This window comes from Lichenostomus cassidix, chromosome 20 (genome assembly GCF_008360975.1).
Source record: "Lichenostomus cassidix isolate B80296 chromosome 20, HeHo_3.0, whole genome shotgun sequence".
NCBI classification, from domain to species: Eukaryota; Metazoa; Chordata; class Aves; order Passeriformes; family Meliphagidae; genus Lichenostomus; species Lichenostomus cassidix.
The window spans coordinates 8,311,217-8,334,564 of NC_139500.1; the positions used below are offsets into that span (position 1 = coordinate 8,311,217).

General features: G+C 40.8%; 1 protein-coding gene across 3 annotated transcripts in view; it reads right to left on the bottom strand.

Annotated features, from left to right (window-relative positions):
• Positions 1 to 23,348, bottom strand: part of EYA2 (EYA transcriptional coactivator and phosphatase 2) — an 84,639-nt gene that overhangs the window by 25,386 nt on the left and 35,905 nt on the right. For 2 of the 3 annotated variants that reach the window (XM_085078904.1, XM_085078903.1), the window contains exons 2-7: positions 23,144 to 23,262; positions 19,471 to 19,519; positions 18,714 to 18,856; positions 15,735 to 15,851; positions 3,685 to 3,752; positions 1,571 to 1,748 (exon numbers count right to left, since the gene is read on the bottom strand). In XM_085078904.1, the coding sequence (XP_084935030.1) occupies positions 1,571 to 1,748; positions 3,685 to 3,752; positions 15,735 to 15,851; positions 18,714 to 18,856; positions 19,471 to 19,519; positions 23,144 to 23,262 (674 nt within the window). Of the gene's footprint in view, positions 1 to 1,570; positions 1,749 to 3,684; positions 3,753 to 15,734; positions 15,852 to 18,713; positions 18,857 to 19,290; positions 19,422 to 19,470; positions 19,520 to 23,143; positions 23,263 to 23,348 lie in introns of those variants that run through there. The other variant, XM_085078905.1, reaches the window with a different exon arrangement.

The window sequence follows — 23,348 nt, forward strand, 5'->3', positions numbered from 1 at the left end:
GGAAAGCAACAGAAACACTGTGAAAACACCATGAGAAAACCTTACTCTTTTCACATCAATAGCTAACAGTCATAGAGAAATAAGATTTAACTCCTAAGAGCTGTTAAAACAAATTTAAAAATCACCACACCTGCATATGTAACATTTTACAACAAACATGTCACTTCAAAAACCTTATCAAATCTTTCATTGAAAAGAAAAAGCTTTTGGAATTTTACTCCTCCCCATTCTTTTCAGAGACACAAATTATAAAGGCAATGGAAACAGAATCCAAGACCAATTACACTTCTGAATTTTTTTAAAAGTATTTTTGTTCGGTTCTGTTTTTTTTTTAATCTGATGAAAGCTCATGATTAAAAGTATACTGTCAACATTAACTTTTTTTGAAAAAAATCAGAAATACCTGTTGAGCCCTACTCCATTTCTCAGAGGATAGTGTTTTAGAAATAACTGAGATGAGACAGTTAAAAGTAAACTTCCCATGTATAAGGTATCTGTTTTGATTGGCTTGACTTTCATAGACCTGTCTGGGTTTCACTTACCTTACATTACAAATCCTTTTCAAACATATTTTTCTTTGCACCTTGCTAAGTTGTGGCCTCTGCAACTTCCTAGAATAACCATACTGTTCTTCAGAGAAGCTGGGACTGTGCCTAACAAGCCTTTCTGAAATCATCCTTTTTCAAAAAGGCTGAGATAAGATCTAAGGAATGGAAAATCCTCCAACTGCTTTTAGAGCAGTCTGTGATCATTGCTTTTTAATAAACAATACTAGTTTATTGTTCTTTTAGAGCAACCACAGATGTCCAGATTCGTTTTGTAAATCAGCAGACCTTCAGTGGGTGTGTATTGGGATCATCCACAAATTGTGGTGTTTTATATAAATGTTATTTCACGCCAATGAAAACTGGTAGGGAGGTGATATCTGAAGATTGTTCTTGAACAGGACACTGTGGGCTCATAATCCACCAGTAATTCCATAAACTAAAGCTTTAAAATTTTAAAAATAACGCGTTCAAAGAGAGGCCAGAAATTTTGAAGCTTTTTTTTTTTTGGTGTGAATTCATCTTGAACTTTCAAATTAGACACACAGTTTGGGTAGATTTTTTAAAGAGAGACTTTCTCGTGATGTACTTGTTTATGAATTCACATATCGCATTTTGTTGTAAGAGATCAATATCATCCTTGACAGAGATATGGACTAAAATGTCATTAGACATTGAGGAAACTGACAATTTTTCAGAGCAAGGCTTTTTTTTTTTAATTCACTGCTATCCATGTCACCTCTCAGGACTGACCTGGAGTTGGTATGTCATTGTTTTATATTTCTGTACTACCTTAGAGGAGATCAAACCTCATGTACTCATGAAAACAACACAGGACTTTTCCAGAAACCTTGGATGTTCTAATCTCTTCCCAAACCCCTGTACAAGAAGAACTCTTAAGTGCAAGAAAATCTGAGCTATCTGTGTAAACACCCATTTTTTAAAAAACCCAACAACAAGGTTATAGGGCTCATGTCTGCAGCTGGCTGAGGCTGCCAGCCTGGGGACACAGGAGATGCACCTACCAGACAGTGACTCTGTGCTCTGGCTGGTGATGTTGTGGGAAGACTCCTGCAGGGAGTAGGTGGAGGTGGGGATGGCCGAGGGGCTGATGCTGTTTGCAGACACGTATGGGGAGCTGTAGGATGAGCTGTAATACTGTGAGTACTGGCTCTGAGGAAAGCTGGGGTACGATGAGTATTCCTTGGAGGGAGAAAAGAAACATCTAACTGGCATGTATCTGGTTTTATCTTATGAACAAATAAGGCACCACAAAAGCTGTGTTACTTGTGCACGCAGCAAGTCATGGGTCAGGGATATTTCACTGAAGAACTGCATTTCATTCACTTACCAAATTACATTTCTGCTTCTCCCAAATATATTCCTATTTTATTACCACTGACTAAGCAGCAAGAGGTCACAAATCTGGCAAGTTCTGCTTTTTTTTACAGGATTTTAGTTATCACTGCTGACAGATTTTGTACTACAGAGTTTAACAATATTATATAAGAGTGAAGTAGGGTGGCTTTCAGAAAAGGGCCATGATGGAACACATAATCTCTGTAAGCCATCAAAATACCTAAGAAACTGCAAGAACAGAACGAATAACTGGATGAGGGAAGGAGCAAAACAGGCTGCATGTTCTTGTGATCAGCAACATTTTCTGATCAGCTGCTATGCTAAAAAAACCAAAGAAAGTAGGAATTGTTTTGCAGCAATGCTCACAACAGTATGCTCCACTACATCAGTGATAAATAAATGCCTGAGTGATCTTCCCCACCTAGAGAAAAATGAATTAAAATACAATGTGCAAGTGACCTCAGGGAGATGAGGTATCACAAAACCCTTTGTCAGGATTTTAAGGCTCCCAAACAAACTCCACACCATCATCCTTACCTGTTTTGTGGTTTTCCAGGATGCTGGAAAACCTTATAAAATGTATCTCTGAACAATCAAAGCATAAAAGGTTTTATTTGTTTCTTTTTGTTTTAGTTGCAACTCCTGCCCTTGTCCACTGATTTGCTTTGCCAGACAGATAACTGTATTCATGCTCTGGGCATTGTCTTTCAGCAAAAGGCTTTTATTTCCTCAGAAATTATAATTAGTCTCCGGTATTAAATAAAATTAAATAATAAACAGTCTTTAGAAAGTCCAAAAGCACTTTCCTTCTTAACAGCTTACATCTTTGTGACACAGCTATTTCATTAACTTTCAGTCACCAGGGAGCTCTCAAGAACAAAGACTCAAATTATCATAAGAACAATCAGACTGAAAAAGAAATGAGATAATTTCATTGTTTTCTCCTACAGAATATTACAAAATAATGAAAAAAGCCCCATTTTTTCTCCCTTTTTTAGGTAACCCACATAATTCAATCAAATGCACTTCTATCAGCAAATGCTGATGTTTTAAGCCCAAACTGAAGCAACAAAGAAATTGCCCACTGTTGGCATTGAAAATACAACTCAACCATCACCTTAGAAACAAGGAACTGAAATTATGGGCCAACCAAAATACATTTCCTGGGACAGTGTACTCATTTGTTTGGTCCAAACAAGAAGAACCATTTGCTACTGAAGAACATCTGTCCTGTGTGTGTGTTCCTGCTGTTTATTTACACACACACATTCATCAAGGTACCTGAGGCACGAAGCCCACAGACAGGTGTGTTCTCAAAGAGGGAAATGCACAGACAGCTCAGATGGCTCCACATCCACTAGGGCCTGCCAATGCCTCTTTCAAACTGTTCACATTTACTGCACAGTGCCAAGACAGCAGATTCTAGAAGCCATCCCCTCTGGAGAGGATGGACAACAGAGCTGAAGCTGTAAGATGGCAGGAGAATGATGAAACTCTTGGCACTGCTACAGCAGCAAGCCAGGGACTGCCAGGGCACCCTCCTCCTGGAAGGACTGCCCTCTGGGCATGTGAACTGAGGCACACCTTAAAATTAACCAAGGTCTCTTGAAGTCCAGAGAACCAACAGGCCCAAGGGGCAGAGCCAAATGGTGCTCAGCAAAATACAAAGCAACACCTTCCTTAAATATATGTGAACACTAAAATAATCTCTCTGATCTATAAATCTTCCAAGCATTTAAAAGAAGTGACAAGACTGCCAGTAACAGATGCTGAACCATACCTGATGCACAGCACTGAATCCTGCAGAATTTGTCAGGCCATTGGCTCCCTGGTAAATCCCTGTTGTGCCTAAAGGAAAGGATACCACAGTTGTAAGACACATCAGCAATCAAAGTAACAGGATACATTACTACAAATAATTTCCAACGGGAAGTAAAGTACCAGCTCACTAGAAATAAGCATGGCACAAATCTGAGGCTGTGAAGACTCCACACTGTTACTCCCATCAGGGAAGTGGTAGGAGAGCTGCAAGCTTCTCATCTCCTCACAAGTTCTAGCCTTGATTTAACCCCACTCTATGCTGGTTTTGATTTCAGTATTTTTCAGTTCACGTGGCATGTGAAAGAGGTATGATTTTGATGCTGTTTGGCTGCACTGGGCTCATCTGGGCTTCATTTTGTCACCTCAATGTACCATCACACTGAGCCCTCATCACATCTTCAGCCTTTTTTCACATCTCGCTTGTCACCATGTGAATGGCTTTGAGCAGTGGTGTTTTAACCACCTGACACTCTGCACGTCTCCATGTGGCAGCCATTCCCCAAAGTTCCACTGGCTTGTTTTTATTTTAGGACACCAGATTAGCTGGGGAATGGACAGCTGAACAAACTCCACTCTGCCAAGTGCAGCTACAAAGCACACGCACTGAGATATAAATCTCAAGCCAAAAAGAAACAAGAGAGAGGACTCTGCCCTCCAGAACTAATTTGTTGCCACATGTGGTCTTTAAAAAGAAAATAGCAGAGAGGAGGAAAACAGAGTGCAGGTGACTGCCAGGTACCTGGAGGGCTGGGTATCCCCAAGGATGTCCCCATGTGCTGGCTGGGAGCTGAGCCAGTGCAGGTGGGCTCAGGTGATTCCTCCTCCTGGCATTCATGCCTCAGAGGCAGCTCTGGGTGAATCAGTGTCCAATCCCTCCTGCTTCCAATAACCCATATGGGGACACTGCCCAGAGCAGCACCCTAAGGACAGCAACACATTCAGCTCTTGGCATTTCCCCACTTCCCACCCAGGACAGGCTTCTGCAGGTTTTCCAAAAGTCACAGCTATGCACCAGGATGAATATATTCCTGTGGTAACAGCATTTCTCACCACTGTGAAGGAGAGTAATAGAGCCCCAGTGCTTACAGGCAAAAACAACTTTCACAGAAGACAAAACAGCTCTTGTACACCAGAGCTCAAAACAATACAGGGGGGAATTTTTGATTTTCCTAAACTGTCATTTAGAAACAATCCATCATCCTTTATTAAAGCTGTCAGGAGGGGGATGAGTTACCTCGAGGGACTCACGCTTTGTGTGTAAATTGTGATGAGAACATGTTTATTGCTGTGCTACCTGCACATGATACTGCAGCTTCCTGGCTTCCAAACAGTCAGAGAGAGTGAGAAAAAGGAGAGATTTGCACAGCTGGATTAAACTTACTCAGAACTTTGTACCAGCTGTGAGAGAGAGTGTGTTCATGCACACACAGGGCAGGTAAGTGAGCAGGGAGAGGAGGGCAGGAATGTAGGGATGAGAGGATGGGGAATGACTCGTGCTCCACAGTTTCCCACACTGCACTGTGACCAGAGGCAATCTAGAGGATTTTGCACTCATTTTATGAAAGAGGTTTTGTAGAACATTATTTTTGCCACTTTAGCTGAGCTACCCAAGTTCAGGTGTCCAGGCCACTGCAGGCTGGCTCCCTCTGCTCAGGGGATTTTCCAAAGGAAAGACAGATTTTTTACCTACATACTTAAATATTTGTGAGTGCTTAAGACTTGTATTCACTATAAACTGAAGTTCAAGCTGGCAACTCAGGTTCTCCTCTTCTTCTGGCTCCTGTCATTGTATTCTTACCAAGGTGGAGTATCATCTCAGCACTGTTTGCCTAAACTGAGATAAAACACAACCCTTTTTCTTGCCCTCCAGCAGTGCATTCAGAGATTTGAACCCCCTGCCCAGGGTACACCTTGAGAGCTGCTAAGCCCAGTATGTCTTGGCAGCTCAGTGTTACAGCAGAATAATTACAGATAAGGACACTGTAGACAACCAAAGTTAGTAAACACTTGGAATTTCTTCCCAGCTGAACAAGGATGAAAAGCTGTGAGAAAAAAAACAAACCAAGAAACAATTATGTGCATGGAAAAGGAAGTTCTTAAAGATTCAGGTTCAGCAATATTTGTCCTAGGAACTACTACAGCTCAGCCCCTGTTCCACTTCACAGGCCAGACTGGAGAGATCATGTTTTCAATGATGCACCCTCAGTTCAAATGGCAGCAAAACAAACAAGTGCCACAGGCAATGAAGACAAAGATAAACCCTCTCTCTCCATAAACAGAGAATGAGCCCTGCTGGTCACAATTTCTGTGAGCAGCCTTGTAGAATTCAGCAGTTCAGAACACATACCAGAACCAGCCCCAAATGTTTGCTTTTCCTCCCTAAGTTGTGGATAGGAAATAAACACTTCCATAACAAAATTAATTCTGCCATGTACAATTTCAGTTCTGCATCACTAAATTTTACACTCAAGAAACTGGAAAATTATCAACAGATACTGCATATTGACTGTATCAATTTAGCCTTATTCCCCATGTAACCATTTTTTCCCTGCAAACACCACTTCTCAGGCAAAAGCACTTCTTGTAATATTGAGAGACAGACTGGAATGAAGTGGAAAGTGGTGCTATGTGGAATGGGACACTCCTAGGAAGCCTCTTGGTAAGCAATGAACATGAATACCTGGCTGCCTCTCATTTCTGAGTGGATACTGCCTATTTCCACAGGACTTTTGCTCTCATGTATATTAGCTTTTTTCCCCCCCCCAACCTGTGAAAACAACACACCATCTCAAACTGAGGCTGGTTTTACATTTGCAGTACTGCAGAGGTGCAAGCAAGCAATTTGTTTCCATCTATCTTGGTAGCTCAGTGCCAAGTAATTGCATTCAAACTCCCTGCAAATCAGAAACAAGCCTAGGATCTTTCCCTTTGGATCTTCTCCATATGGAATATGGTTCACATCTGTGTTCAATCAAGCCAGTTGCTAAATGTCACAATGCCCTCATTCACAGGTAGCTTAAAGAACATTTAGCTCATAATAAAACAATCTGAACTCTAAAGTGGAACAGCTCTTCAGACGTATGGTACTGTAAGTGTTTCGGTAAAGTATTTACATCACAAACACACTTGCAGGGAAAGACACTGCATGAAAGGCATCCACATGTCAGGCATATCCAGTGCCATGATTTTTCCTTGATAAGTAGATGTGGCCCTTCTCTGTGTGAGTGTACAAGGGCAACATGTATAGAAAAACTCTTTGTGAGCTGATTGATATTTCTGTTCTCATACACATGGATTTCATTTGCTATTTTCCCTTCCTTCATTTTTTAATTCGAGCATTCAAAAAAGATCTATGCCATGGTCAGTGATAATTTCAATGGTGCGTGATCTGGCCTGTATTCCTGCAAAAACTTTCACACCAGCTTTGCACCCTCTCAATCTCTACATCTGTCTTTCAGTCACTGCAATATCAGGCTGCATTTCTTCCCCTCCTTGCCAGGTATGAGCAAGTAAAGAAAAGAAGGGAATATTCATGGTTATTGGCAGTATATTCAGAACTATGCTCTGGCACTGCTAAAAAAAAAAAAAACACGTTTTTTTCAGCTTATGAATACACAGTATGATACAGAAATACTGCTGTCTTAGGGAGTGGTGATTATAGAGACAGGATGGGCCTGTGGTGCAGTTCAGATCATAACCACAGCAAGCTTTGAAAATCAGGTTTGTGTCCTTGTCTTTCACAGGTTAGAGGGGCCCTGACAACAGGGAGGTGTTCTCCAAGCCTCCTGTACCACTCAAAAGAGAATAAGCTGCTATATTTAACAGAACATGTGGTTTGCACTTTCAACATTCAATGAAATACGCAACAACCAGAGGAGATAGCCAGGTTCAACACAGGTGGACAGCTGCAGTGCTTATCACAGCTTTCTGGGCAGCAGCTGGGAGTCCAGGAACATTTAAAAGATGCAACACTGAGGGTGGCTACCACGGGCATTTCTGAATATGTCTGTGTCATGATTTAACTCCTGAAAAAGAGACTGATGAAGCTTAGACCTAAGCATTTCCTCTAACTTGCAGACGAATCACACAGTGGTTCCACAGAGTTCTCTCAAAGGATTATTTGGCCATTTAGGACTAATAAAATAAATGCCTGCAGGGGTCAGCTGAATTGCATGGTATTTTACAAGCCTGCATATAATGGCTTGTGCATTCTGACATCATCAAGCTGTTTTCCTGCAGGAAGCAATGCTGACTGTGAGTGATGCAAGCAAAGGCTACAGTCCACCTCCCTGCACAGTGTGCACTACTCTGTGCTATGAACAACATCTGCCTGAGGACTTCCATGGTCATTCAGAGAGGTTTTTGCAGAGCTTTAGCTCTCTGACAAGCTAATGTTTCCTGCTTTAAATACTGACTTCTCCAAGCTGCTACATTTTTAGTGAGAGGTTAAGCACTCATCAAAATTACCTCCCACCAGCTATACTCCAGTGCCTTGTAAGGTTCCAAATCCTACAACATCTGCCTGCATTTACTGGGCAAGAAGACTCATAAAACCTTGCATGGCTGTCAGCTGTGGAGGCATTTCAAGACTATCTGACCTGTTAAAGGAGGAGAAAAACTCAACCCATATGTACTTTGCAGCAGATTTCTCAACTGTTTGCCATTAGGCGTAATCAACCCTTCCCCAAAAAGACTTGTATTTCTGTCTGGAAGAGCTCAGACAGTGCAGGAAAGAGCACACTCTATTAACCCAGATGAAAAGCATGATTCTACAACATTACACCACTTGACATCAGCAGTGTCTGCTAAGGGACATTGCTCCCAGAAGCATATGAACACCTCCTGCAGATGATACTCTGATACACAACCCGTTCAAAGGATGTCCATTTGTCTCCCACCACAATCCCAATCTCAGTACTGCGAGCCTGACCAGGTGTTTGAGGGCACTCTGAATGGTGATATAAAACACATTTCACAGTTCAGTTTTTCTGAGTCAAAGCTCTTCCCCTGCTCCTGGGACCACTAAACCCACAAAGCCTCAAAGAGCTTAAATAAGTGATGGTTGCAGAAGTTTTAAGGGCCTGGCTTTTACCATCCTTTTGAGCTTGCTCACCTGTATAGCTCAATCCAGATCAACAACAGTGTTGAAAGTGCTGGGATGGTTTACATTTACTCCCAGGAATTGAACCATGGGAAAGCAGTTAGATTTTACTGTATTTTGGGAAAGTGTTTTGGACCACTTCTATCAAATGATGCTGCAGCTACAGAAGGAAATCACATTGGACTGTCTTCAAAAAGAAATCACAAGGAAATGTTTTGGGCCAAAAAGTGAACATCCTTAAAGCTAGGATGCAGACTGTTTCTGTGCAATCCCCTGTTGAAATGAACAATCAGCAAAACTGACTTTACTCTTTGGTGTCCATGGAGTCACCAAAATAAAGATTCCTCCAGCTGATGTTTCAGCCTGGACACAATCCTTCACTGACAGACATCAAGACACGATAAAGGAAAGCTGGATTTGCCACCTCCTATGCTCATTTGTGGCCATGAGGCTCCAGTTCCCAGCTCAGCACTCAAATCTAAGTAGCTTTATCACATCTGCTGTCATGCAATGGGGATAAAAACATGCCCTGTCAGCACAGCTGCATATTTGGCAATTCTCTTCCTCTTTGGCAAAGTAAAGCTCTAAATACCAGTGGCAAAGAGGGAGCTGGTCAGCACATGTCCACTCTTTGACCCATTACTCAGGATCCCTGTCTCAGCTGAACACTCTATATCCAGGCATTTGTCCTGAGGCTTTTCCAGCCTCCATGCACTGCTTCAGTAAGTACTGCAGGGTCTCCAGGAGAAGAGCCACAACAGTGGCCAACAGAGAAAAGTGTAAAAAACACAACAACAGTAGAATTATGTTTGCCCAGGCATTGCCTTTTCAGCTTAAATTAATATGCCAGTTACAGACTTTCGAAGTGAAGTTTTTATCCCCCTCTTTTTATCTGTAATAATTCAATGGACAACTCTTCAGGCAGTGCAGGTATTCTGGTAGTTCTAGAGATCACAGTACTGCAGTGCAGAAGTGTCAGTGTTTAAAACCTAATAATATAAATAGAAGTGGCATCCAGATTACATATAAAAAGGCCCATGCAAGAGTGTTACCCAGTGCCAGCAGAGCAGCTCAGAAACTCCTGAGCTGCACAGGCTGTGCTGACTGAAGCAGGGTCAGGCTGAACTTGTCCACAAACATCATCCCAGTCTCTCATTCTATGACTGCATTCTATTTTTTCACCACAGCATTACCTCACACAGTACTTGGAAATGAGATACAACAAAAGCAGTATCAAGGCTGCACAGCACCATGAATCTGATGTTTCCTAACTTTGAAGTGCTTGACTATGCAGGTATGATGTTGCCTGATACAGACTTTTAAATGTAATTTTACACTACCTCTTCCATTGCCTTCTAGGTATTTTCGAGAAAACATCATTAGGTATACTGAATCAATTATTCAGCGAAGCTTCCATAACATTTTAGCATATTCTTTGCCAACTGCACTGTAAGCTGGATAATCAAGGCCAAGTTCAAGATTTCCCAAGCTGTTACCATCCTATGCTTTTGGATTTTTTACATCCTACAGCAGCAATGAAAATAAAATCGACAAAGAGAAGTTTCTGTGACATTCAGGTATCTGTGACTGTTTTCTATGCCGATTTTGCTCATTAACCCATGTTTTGAGATTCCTATCTCAAAACCTCCACAAATGCTCCCAAACAGCAGTTTAGGGAAATGCTACTTCTTTCTTTGGAGATTGCCCCTTTCTCACCACACAAACTTTTCCTTGTATTTTCCTTATCCAGTCCCTTTACTATTGCCCCTACTGCTTCTCTCTGACTCAAGACTGTCACAGCTGCTCCCATCTTCCCTAGTGCCACCCTCTGCCAGCCTGAGGACAGCCAAACAAAACTCTCAAGCAGACACAAGATACCTCCAAAGTATCTGAGCTCTGCCTCGGAGAAGACTCTTGTTTTGACTGTACCAGTTAATATTTAATTTCCATGAAATGGGAAGAGCTGGAGCAGAGCTCTCCCCTTGGGCAGCAGTAGCACAGATCCTACAGCCCACAGTGCATCACTGTCAACACCTTTGCCTCTCCCATGCACTTCCCTCTCCTACAAGCCAGCTCGTTTTAAAACAAAGTAAATGGAGCACAGTCAGCCCCTGGTGTTTAAGAATCTTTGAAAAGGAGACTGTGCTGTTATTCTGAGGAACCTTGTATTTACACTGTAAAAAGTGAGGTCTGACCCCTCCTGAAGAGAGGCCTCTCCCTGCTGAACCCACCACAGAGTGGAGCACAGCTTTACAGCCACACTTTCAGACTGCAATTAATGCAAACCAGCTGTGAAGCAGAAGCTTTTGAAAGAGGCTACTCCTTTTCTACTGAGGTTTTAATTTGATCAGCCTAAGGCATCTGAGTGACAGTTTGCTGAGAACATGCTCTCACTTTGCTTTATTTTCTGGGACTTCACATGGATTCACTCTATGCCAAAGTGTGATCCACATTTCTCAGGTATAGATTGAAATTTCACCACTATTTTCATCACCAAGTGCGTATAGGAATCAAGGCTAAAACTAAACATGGAGTTCCTTTGCAAAATTCATGCAGGCAGAGGTAACTGTTCACGCCAAATTGGAATTTATGACCTTGTATTAAATATTTAACACACAAATTGGCACACAATTGCAAGAAATTCTGGTATCTCTTGGAAAAAAATTGTCTAAATTATCCAGATATCAACAAGGGTCAAAACGTTTTCAGCACAAGAAAACATTTTAATTGACTAATTATTCTGCTTTTACTTGTTCTCAGGCCAGAAGAACAATTCAGAACCAATGCAACCCACAAACATAAGCAACATATACATAATTAGTCCATTCAAAATCTGTGTTGTAGAAAAGAAATGCTAATTTCTATTTATTCACCATTTAACAGCTCATCAGAAGGGCTCTACAAAGAAAACAAATGTTCAGCAGTAGCAAAGAATTTCACCGCTTTGGTCCCAAATTTATGTCCCAAGCTCAATACTGCTTTGCAATTCCTTGGAAACTGGAAAGTTATCCCAGTTACATAACTGAATTTTCCTTTGTAATGTAAGAAGTATTTTGTGGGTAGATAGATTTGGATATTGAAAAACCCCGAAAAAGCAGACACATCTTTTCCTGCCCAACAACAGCATCCACAGTGGTCTTTGGCCACAGTTTTAACTGTTGTGCAACCTCATAGTTTCATACCAGCTGTCATTTTAGCAATTATAACTGAAGAGCAAGGCATTGTCTAGGAATTAATGACAAGCTGAGAAGAGATGGCCTAATGTGCAATCAAGCAGCAGCACATGCTCTTGCAGCCACTGGAAATGCTGTATAAGCTGGCTGTTATTGCACTCTGTGCAGAGCTGATGGGTTTCTGGGTTAGTTAATGTCCTGGCACAATTTTCTCTTTGTATTGTACATAGCTCACTAAATGCTAAGTTTCTTATATTCCAAAGATTTCTCCCTCACCCACAGCAACAAGCAGTTTCCTCAATTGCCAGCTAAGACAGTAAGTTTTTGGGGGCAGAACTGGAAGATAATCTTCGTGTCTCATGTTAAATTTCTATCATTGAATAATAATTTTACCAGCAGTCTGAGTAAATCACTGAACTGCTAAATTGTCAGAAAATGTAAACTTAGAAAAAATGTGTGCTAAAATATATTTCTAATACCAAGCCCAGGGTGTTTGGTGATTTGGTGCTATAATTGTACACTTATATGAGGATTGATTAAGAAATGAAATGGACCTTGAAGAAACATTTCTTTCTCAGCATGACAAATTTACCACTTTAAAGGCAAAAATCTAATGCAAGCTGTTACCTCCTCTCCAGATTCAAGACTCTAAAAGTGAGTGCTATCCCCAGAACTGTCCACATGCATATTTCAAATACCTTCATTATGAAACAAATAATTTTGTAAATGCAATAATGACATGGAACAACACTGTACACAGCACTGGTTAAAAAGGAAAAGAAGAGAGGAAAAAAGTTACTCCTTCAGAGCAAATATGTGAACACCAGATTTCAGTCTGAATGTTACTTGAAGCCTGATAATATATAATTATATCCATTGTTACATCAGAATTAAAATCTTTATTTCAATCCACAGTACCTTTGCAATATAGTTTTATATCATTTTTATGAGCTATGCAACTTGCTAATCTTACCTCCTACATTTATACATGTGTGTGACACATAGCATTAGCTATTTGGCTAGCAAACTCTTCCACAATCAATTTATTTTCATGCTAGGGAAGCCTGAAAATAGATTTCCCCTTCTGTCTAGCTGTAAAATAGGTCTTTTTCTTCACCACTTACTGACCGAAAGGATGTTATATCTTCATTCTTGCTCTTTAGTGATCCTGTTCTCACTCAAGAACCAGGATACAACTGACAGCTGGAGTTTAAGCTGAAAGCTCCCCCTTTACACCTGCATCACCTGTGTTAGTATTGCAAACAGACAGACCCTAACAGAGGGCAGAGTTTGGCTTCAGAAGTACCATTTACTGATCACAGCCTCACAGGTTTCCCAGCCACCCCGTGCTGGTTCCAAACAAACACCAGAGAGAACAAACCAGCACCAGCTATGTTGGCACCTACTGCAAGACAGAATTTGTCCTAGAGCCCCATGAGACAGAGATTTGTCACCCAGGAGGTCACCTATTCCTTGGTGAGTGGTGTAACACCTACAGTGGGCACTTATTTGCTGCTGTAACTCATCTCTGAGGGGACAGTGAGCAGGAATCACAACCTGAACAACCTGACCTCCCAACCCCACCAGATGAGTTCACTATGTTCCTCCTGGAGCTGGTCCTCAGCGGAGGCAAACAATACAAAATTACTTCATTTATATGCCTGAGCTATTACCACTTTACAATACTTGCAGAGCTTAAAAAAAAAAATAAATTTTCCTTACACTTTATACAACAAAACTGAGCAGCAGTTGGAGACACCTTTTCTTGCTGATCCCCTGACCATCACCTTCTTCATGATCTCTCTTCCTGCATGATGCAAAATACACTTTGTCCTTGAAATGGGTGTTAGGAGCTTGACTCTTAAAGCCCCCCTGATGTTTTTAATAAAAATATATCGATAAAAGTTTGCCCTTTTCAGCTGGTTTAGCCCATCACCAGCAAAGTCTCAGTGGTCCTGGAGCTGGGTGGCACAGAGAGCTGCCTGCTCACACTAGGCAGTGATCACTTCCCACCCCAAGTGCTGTGCTGTGGGAAAGCCCTGAGCCCACATTCCTCAGTAGCACTCAGCACAGGAAGGCTCCTGATTCAAACCCTTCACTAGCACTCAGCAAGGTAAATAAACCATACAGTCTGGGAGCTTCAGACTGCTCCTCTCAGAAGCGAGAAGAATGAGGGTGGAAATCTTTGTTTACAGAAGACACATTTACTCCTGCACCCTGTGCCTTGCAGTAAGCACCTGCCACTTGCAGAAGCTGTTTTGGCCTATTTTCTTTTGCATTAAAGGCTTAGTAAGCCAGCTAAAATGATCTTCCTGTAATAAATATCTGAAATGAAGTGATTTCACCTAATACCACAGCATTGCCTTAGGGCACACTCATGCTCATACACATTGCTCTCCTCAGGCTGTTTTGGTACAACTCAGGGCTGTGTCACTGCTGTTTGCTGGTGCAACATTTTCAAGTGCCAATGCACAGAATTTGCTTGTCTAAAGCTCTTAACTGAACAAAGAGGCCACCTTAAAAACCTCAGCCCTAAGAAAGCCAAGTCTGCCTTCCCAACTCAGTCAGCCCAGCTCAGTCAGCCAACAGAGAGCACATGTGGAAGTAGGACAGGTGAAACCTGTAGGAGTCAAGGTGACAAAAAACCCCAAACCTATAGGCTACCATTTTAATTTTTTTGTGCCAAATCCAACCCAGGTGTCTTCAGCATGTACCATGAGGTATTCAAGCCCCCTTAACCACCCTATTGTTGGAGATAACATGCTCTGACAAAACTAGCAGGTAAAGTCTCAACCAAGGGTCAACTCTTTGTCTTCAGCTTTCTTAGGTGATTTCTGGAATAAAATGGATTTTACCTTGTTTTCTCTGTTTTCATAACTGTTTAGGATGTTAGTTGCTCTCAGACTTAAAATAAAAGTGCATGTATATGTCCACCTTTCACTTTCAAGATTGAGAAAAATTAAGAGAATTGACAAAAACAGTTTTGCAATGGGGACAGCTAAGTACAATGGCACAAAAGGGCATTTTGCACAAACCCCTCAATAATATCAAAAAGCAAAGTGACAGACTTGATCTCTCTTCCCTTCCACAGCTTCTACAAGAATTTGGGAAAGCCATGCAATTCCTCTCTGGTTTTCCAACCCTTGGAAAATGTCAGATGGGAGGACAAAGCCAAGGCAGAGCTTTATCCTCATGTGCATTTGTCTCTCCTCAAGCAGAGTCACTCTCATATTTTTTTATTAGTTAAAATAAAGTATTAGCTTTTTAAAAAAATAGTAGGGAGACTATATGGCAGTTCAAGCACAGAGCAGTTTGTTCAGGTCAGCATAAGGCAGAAAGCAGCAGAATACTGACAGGACTGTTTGCATGAAGTGAAAAACCACCTTTGTTTTGCTTCCATCCAGAATGCAGGAATTCACACTAACACAACAATCCCAGGTATGCAGTCACAGAACTAATTAAAAAAAACAAGAAAACATAGTTTCTGCAGAAAGACAAAGCCTATATTGATCAGAGGTGAAATTCTGCTAGGATATAATACTGTTAAATCCAGTCCCTTAGCCAGAAATCAGTGCCTTGATGAGCAAAACAGATCAATCAGAGACTCACCTCCTTCCCCTATGCTGACTGCCTGCACCTAAAAGCTTTCCACAGTACCTGCAGAAGGACAACTGGTCCAGTTTTGAGATTCTGAGTGCTCACAGCACACCCTGGAAGGCACTGAGCTGCACTCACCATGCATCTGGTATGTGTAAGGAGCCTGTCCTGCTGCCGGGGTGCTGAAGCTGGAGCCATAGCTGAGAAATCCACTCTGGCCTGGGGAGTGGCTCAGGCTGTCCTCTGTTTTAATGCCTTTGGGGTACAAGGCAAACCAAGAGCAGAACGTCAGTGCTTGTCATAGAAAGATGTAAAAAAACAAGTGTAGCAATTAACAAATTTTCAGCTTGATTTTAACCTAATAAACTCTTTTTTTCTATACTTTTTTTTTCACACACACACACACACACACACACACACACACACACACACACACATAAAATTATAAATATATGTATGTTTTATTTATTTGCCTTTCGCAAACAGGTCTCTTAAAAGCCAAATAAATTCATCACAAATTGTATTTGAGTCAGCTACATCCTGTATCCACACCCAAATGCACTTTTGCTAAGAAGGGTAAACAACCATGAAAAATACTGTTTTCAGAAACAATTTCTGAACAAATAGTTTTGTTATAGAATTGAAGAAACTCATTGACTCATGAACGTTCTGAAGAATTATCAGATGCAAGCAAAGAATAACAATGGAACAGGACTTTCAGCAAAATAACCTCAAGATTTCTATTCTCAACAGTTATTTTTTACTTGCATTATATTTTCAGCTTTGGTATCAAAACATTTATTGGCAAGTTCTACAGGAGGGTTATCATCTACTCAATTAGATATAACATACCGTTCAGGAACATTAGGTAAGCCCTGAAGCCACAAAAATCTTTTCATTTCTAAAACCAGGCAATTAAACTGATAATTTACAGGGAGAATGGCAATAGCTGAATTAAACATTGCAAGATGAAACCCTAGCTGGTAATGAAAGGGGCTGATATTTTATTCTCAGATGCTGCTGAGATTGTACAGCTGTATTATTAAAATAAACAGCTCAAAGGTGTGTCTTATTATGAACCCTTTGAGCTCTTTGCTCCTTCTCTCCTTTGCATCCTATTTGCACAACAAAAAATGGCCATTGGACATTCCCCAAGCACTGGGACTAAACATAGACCTTGCTGATGTTTGGGCCTTGGATTTAGACACTTTCAAGGCTGCTGACATCTTTTAGCACTTGTAGGCAAACGCACCAAAAGACAAGGGAAATTCAGGTGCCTTTCCCCAAACATGCTGCCTCCTAGCTTAGTGAGACTTAGAAGCAACAAGTCTGTGCTTGCTCAGGTTTGGAATAAGTTATTGATAACGTTTTCCCTAACTAAAATCACTTGTTTTAGCTTTAGGTGAGAAGAAGTGCAATGCAGTTTGAGTACAAGCTGGTAACAAAACGAGTGGGAAAGGGAGAAGTTTATTTGGACAGTGAGGGGACAAGTGGTGGTGCAAGTGTGTGGCTTCACTGCTGGGGAAGGAAAGTGTGTGCAGGCAAGTCCCTCTTCCCAACATCCTGTGCTTTTCAATTCCATCAGCACGCCACAGGCAAGCATTCAACCTACCCCAGTAACAATTAATCTTCAGAGAATGGGCCTCTTTGGAAGCCTAAAAATTGTTGTCAGACAGCAAAATAACTTAGCACCAAATTAATTTCCCCATAATGTTCTGTTTTGTCTAGAAACTGGCCAAGTTTTATTTTTTGTGCCTAAAAACAATACTGCTTCATTGTTCTTGGTTGTCAGCCAGGTGGAGTTTTTCATGTGCTGTGTTGAGTATCTTAGAGAGGGTGGTATTGGCTGGGGGAGGGAAAGCACTGCTCAAGGATGCTAAGAGGTCACCCACAGGATTTATAAGCAGCATATGGGCCTGACACATGTATGCCCTAAAGCCTCTAGGCAGTAGCAAATGGCTCTACTTTCACCTGCTCTAACAGGACAACTGTTCAGAGTTTTCCTTGGAAGTCGGCCAGCTGATGCAAACACACAAATAGCTCCAGGAAAGGGTCTCAAAACATTCCTCTCATCATCCTTGTAGAGCTTTGGCTCTGCCAAGGCCACTTCCTCAGACTTCTAGCCTGCTGAACTAAATTTCTCTTCAGTAAAAGCTTTGTCAATGGCTGTATAAAAGCTTCTTGTTGGTAGGAGATACTGTATTTGCCAAGTAAACAAAGGTGTTTAAGAGCACAAGAGAAAACAGAAGTGGAAACAAAACTATGAAGCCATTTTAATGGTGCAAGACTCAGCCCTCATGGGACCAGCCAGAAGTAAGAAGCCCAAAGCTTTTTGTTAATGAGCTGTACCCTAAACAAGAGCAACATCTCTTTTGTCTTTAGGAGTGGAAAGAACTTTCCGCTTCCTCAAGAGCTCAGGATTGCCATGCAGAGCTTGAGGACACTTAAGGCTTGGTTTACCAGGCATTCCTCTGCCAGGAGTGCTGGTTTAATTAGCTCCCTGTGTGAATCCCCCAGCTGCTCTTGCCCAGCACTGTCTCCCCACAGCTGTTGGCAAGACTGTGCAGAGAGGCAGAGAACAAAGCTGACTGGGGTTAGAAATGCTGACTGCACCTATAGCTAGTAACTGTCCATTCACACACAAACTGTCTTCCAAAACCAGTGTACTCTGTAACCTTTCACCATGCCTTACTCTGCTCTGCATTTTGGTTTTTCTGTAATAATACACCAAAAAATTTTCTTAAAGTAGCTTGTCTCACTGAGACTTCAGGAAGAATCAAGGAAGGCAAAGTGTAGTTTTCATAAATATCATATTTACTGTAAGATACTTCACAGTGAGTCATGGGAACACTCACCAGCTCCTAAGGGGCACATCCTACTGAACCTCAATTTCTCATAGCCAACGACTGACTGGCTCCAAACTTACCTAGTTTGTAAAAACATAATCCATAATATGAAGAACTAGTATTTTTAAAGTCAGATTTTCCTCTAAGGCTAAGAAGAGAACATTGCTGAGACACAATTGACATTTCCCTCCAAAGCTAAAGACTTTCAATATATTCTGCCAGGAGCAGGAGGATGATGTCCTCAGAGGTATGATGAGTCTGGAGTACTCACTGTAGGAAGGAATTCCATAGGGCTGCCCTGGGGGAGGATAGGCAGTGTATGCAGCAGCCTGCTGGATTCCTGTGCTGTACTGAGTCTGTCCATACGCTGCCATGGCTGGGAAGGATGGGACTGTCACTATATGGGGATAATGTCTGTCCAGAACAAGAAAACAGAAGGATTTAAGGCAATAGTTATTGTATGTGATCTTCTAGAGCACAAGTAGAACAGTTCTGGACATCTTGATAAAATAAAATCTAAGAAGTGATGCTGAGGATTTTGGAAACTTGGAATTGACTGGAGTGAAGCTGAAGTTTGTTTCAGTACGTGGCTCCTGATATGAGCTTTCAGATTAAGTCACCTACATGCATGGGGACTTCAGCACAGTGCAAAATACATGCAAGTTTAAAAAAGAAAATAAAATCAGCACTGATTCTTCATGTTTCATTTTGAGTTTGCCAAACAAGCGAGTGTGATGGGAAACCTCTGACATTTCAACACATTCCCTCCGTGGTCACTCATAAACACAAGGATATTCAAACTGGTGAGGTTTGGATTCTCAGGGGTATGAAAATACAGTGCACAGTACCTCAACCCTTATTTCACTCCATATCTGAGAAGATTAAGCACCATCACTGTGCCTGAGATGTGCAGGGGAACAGGTGGATGGGCTTAGGGCAGATGTTCTCTAAGGTGACAGAAGTCTGCACAAAATGGCTGTTCAGCAAAACACGGTTTTTAAATGACAGCACTTGGCACAAGCACTCACTTTGTGGTGTACAGATGGAGAGGACACTGCGGTGCTGCTTTGCTGCTGCCTGGAAAACAAAATTAAAGGGTCTTAGATTTTCATCACGTTCTGTTCTATGGCCAAGCTCACACAATTGTTTTTACCACTGCTGGTTTGAGAAAAATACACAGGAACCAGAAGACTTTTTATTTTTCAGTTAATATTCCCAAAATGAGGTAGATAAGAAAGATATTCTCTGCTTAACAACAAATATGGATTTAGTTTTTAATTGAGAATGATACCAGTTGATGGAACTACCAGTTTCTTCTTCTCATGGGACTGATATCAATCATGAAGCTGGGCTTTGAAGCAATGACTCATATGCTGAAGGCTATAAAAGCCAATACTATGATTGCTGAAGTGATTTAAGCTCACTGTATGTTTTTCTCTTTTCCTTTTTTTGGTACTCTCCTAGACCATGACTCACTTTCTTCACTGTCCATTAAAATATATCAAATAATAGTAAATATTAAAAATACAACATCATAAATCTCCTTAATTTGAATTTTTTTAGTTAACTATAGCTTACCTTATTGAACTCTCAGCAATCAAAAAACTAAATCAGTAGAAAACCTATAACAGAACTTATATGTGCAAGGTGCCTTCTAATGGACCAAACAGCTGTGTCTTGTAACAAACACTACCAAAGAAAAATGTGCCACCAGCTTTATTCAAAGATAAATTTAGGTTTACCTAATTAAAACCTAAAAAAAAAAGAGTGAAATTAAAACCTGCAAGTTGCCTGCAACTTGTACTGAAAACATCATACCAAAATATCACCATGTGTATTTTGCAGGTTGCCTCCACACTGCCATCCAAACTTTGCTTCTTGGCTCCTGGCTGGAGCTGTCATTAATTCAGCACTATAAATGCCAAAGCACTGTCACAGTCATCAATAATGACATTAGGCACAACTGATTCAGCCTCTGTGTCTCCTGGCTGCATCAGTGAACACACCAGACTAACTGCACAGCTTCCTCTGTTCAGACATCAGGCAGCTGAAGAATTAAACATTTAAACCGTTTTTCATTTAATGAAATATGCAAGTACATATAAATAACTACATGCAAGTAGTCCTATGGGTTTGGGTAACTTGTTATGCTGTAAACATGGACAGAATGTCCAAAAAAACCCCAACATACTCACCTCTGAAATATTTGTTCTTCCTAATTTAGCTCTCTTTTGAAAGAGTTCTTTCCTACACAACCCTTTTTCACAGCGTTTTACATGGTTTGATCATTTCACATTGTAACATGGAGATTACACCAAACTGTTTTTAAAAACACTGCAATTTAATCTGATGCCTTGTTAGACTAGATTTCAATAAAAAATACATAGCCATGAGTTCTTACCTAAAGTAGTAATTACTCAGTATTATTCTTTTTTTAGAATGTTCGTTTATGTAATTAACCATGAAACCTATACAGGAGTAATCATTAATGGGATCACCCGAATCACTGGCAGGAATAAAACCGTAAATAATAATAATAATAAAAATAAATAAACTGTAAATAATAATAATAACAGTAATAATACCTTCTTCACACTCTTGCAACCCTCCAACACCTTAGAAAAGTAAAGCCTACCTGCAATCCTGCCTTAGTTTCTCTACCTGTAAAATGTGGTACAGTAACCTATTTCCCAAGCAACAGGCAGAGAGATTTAGTTTAAAATTAAAAAGACAGAGTTATTGACAAAGGATGTTATACAAATGAACCAATTCACTTACACAGAAAAACGACTGGGTTTATATCCAAAATCAGGCTTACCTGACTCACCTTCAAACACACTATGAAAAATTTGCTTTGACTTACCTGAAAGAAAACAGTTTAGAAAATTAGATTTTTAGACTGTGAAAACAAGAACTGCACAATTTCTGCCCCTCATTACCAAACAGGATTGCATTGACTCAAGAGACATTTTAGAATTCATAACCCCTTTTACATTGAAAAACAACTGAACGGTTTGAGCATAAGCCTCATTTCTTCTCTCTTTGAAAAACACCACAGCTTCAAATTTTTTGTTCTGGTACAGAGTAAATAAGTTTGCCAAGAATGCCAAGTAGGAATTTACTGTGTGTGAATATGCAATATGCTACTGTCGTTGACAAGAAAAGGCAAAGTTAATCCTACAGGCAAAAATATACACTTGAAATTTACATTGATAAAACTGCACATCTCATGACTGCAAGTCATGAAAACAACGGGCCAGACAGCTACATGGGCATCTAAATTAGCAAGTACCATGATTAGACTTATTAAATTTAATACTGTATGTGTAATACAGAGCATAAATTTGTGTGCATGTATTGCATTAAGAGCTCTGCCAGTCAGAGAATTGTCAAACACACAAGTGTTTTCCAGTTCTTCAAAATAGCAAGAAGTATTTTCAAGGGGAAGAGCACAACCTTGGTAGCACAGGGGACCATTTTGTAGAAAAAACACCGTAATATTTCGATAAGAAACAAATCAACATAAGCTGTTACTGGCAAACTGGTGTTCAACAGTACAACTCCTGTGTTGGCTCCTATTTATATCACATAATAAAAAACAGTTTCTCCACTAAGATGTTTACAAAATGATGTACCTAAAAATCATTTCTAGCTCTAATCTCTTCTGCAAACAGGAACATTCAGAAGGATGTTTCCTTTAGACTGTTATTCCGTCTACTGCTCTGGTAAACAGGCAGTCATGATGTACGTGATTTAATCACACAATTCCTAACGCCTCAGCAAACATGCAAACAAAACATCTGGGCTTCTCAGAGCCTATAAATGAAGGGTTAAACATGCTACTAAAACATAATAGCCAGTGCCTTTTTCTAACTCCCCTCTAACAGGAAGGCTGACAGATCCTGACCGCAGCAAACAATAGCTGGGATTGTACTAGCAAGAACTAGTTCAGCTGCATCACTTGCCAATAATTTTTTTAGCAGATTTAACATTCTTCTGTTTCCTTCACTTGAACAGTATGATGGGGTGGGGGGGGAGGTGGGGGGGAAGAAGGAGAGCAGATAAATTTCCATCAGAGCCTCAACCACTGAAAGAATTTGTCCCTGGTACCTGCCAAAGGTGAAAGCCAGAGCAGAGGCTAGCAGGGCTAACCATTTGGGGGTGGCAGCAGTGGTCTTGGAGCAAGGCAAAGTGGGGCACAGAGCTGCTTTGGCAAAAGGTTTTCTGGCTGCTCAATTTATTTCTGAGCCTGGGACCCCCACAGCCCCACCTTAGCAGCAGCACAGCCACCGAAGCCCAGGGCTCATGGACACCCCACCACTGGGGCTCCAGTGGGTCCATGCAAAATCCACCAGGTCTACACAAAGTAAGATTTACACCTGCAATTTTTCCAGTGGAACAAAAATCTACACATGCACGTGTGTAAACGCAGGCATAAACTATACACATAAACTATACATAAATATATATATGAAGTATTTCTATTCCATCTGCATTCAAACCATTGCGGAACCCAAGGATTCAATCACAACTGGAGAGCCTACAAAAAAAAATACTCAAAAATCTCAGTTGCTCATTATAGTGGAGAGCTAACTGCCAGAGACAGAGGCCTTGTAGTGGCCAGTTCCCTTTAGTTACATATATATATATATATATATGTTATGTTAAACCCAGCAAACAGTAAGCAGAAGAGCAGCCTACCTTCTATGTCATCTGGAGCTGTGGCATAAATGTGAGAAAGGTTAAGCTTCAGTCTGTCAGGGCACTCTCTATTTACAGTCAGACTGGGTGATATCACTAGATCTAGCATTTCCTTATACCTGAAGGAAAACAAAGGAAAAATACAATTTATTCATTAATTATGCATGCTTACTAATGATTCACTTTTTTTTCCCTAAGAGTATAA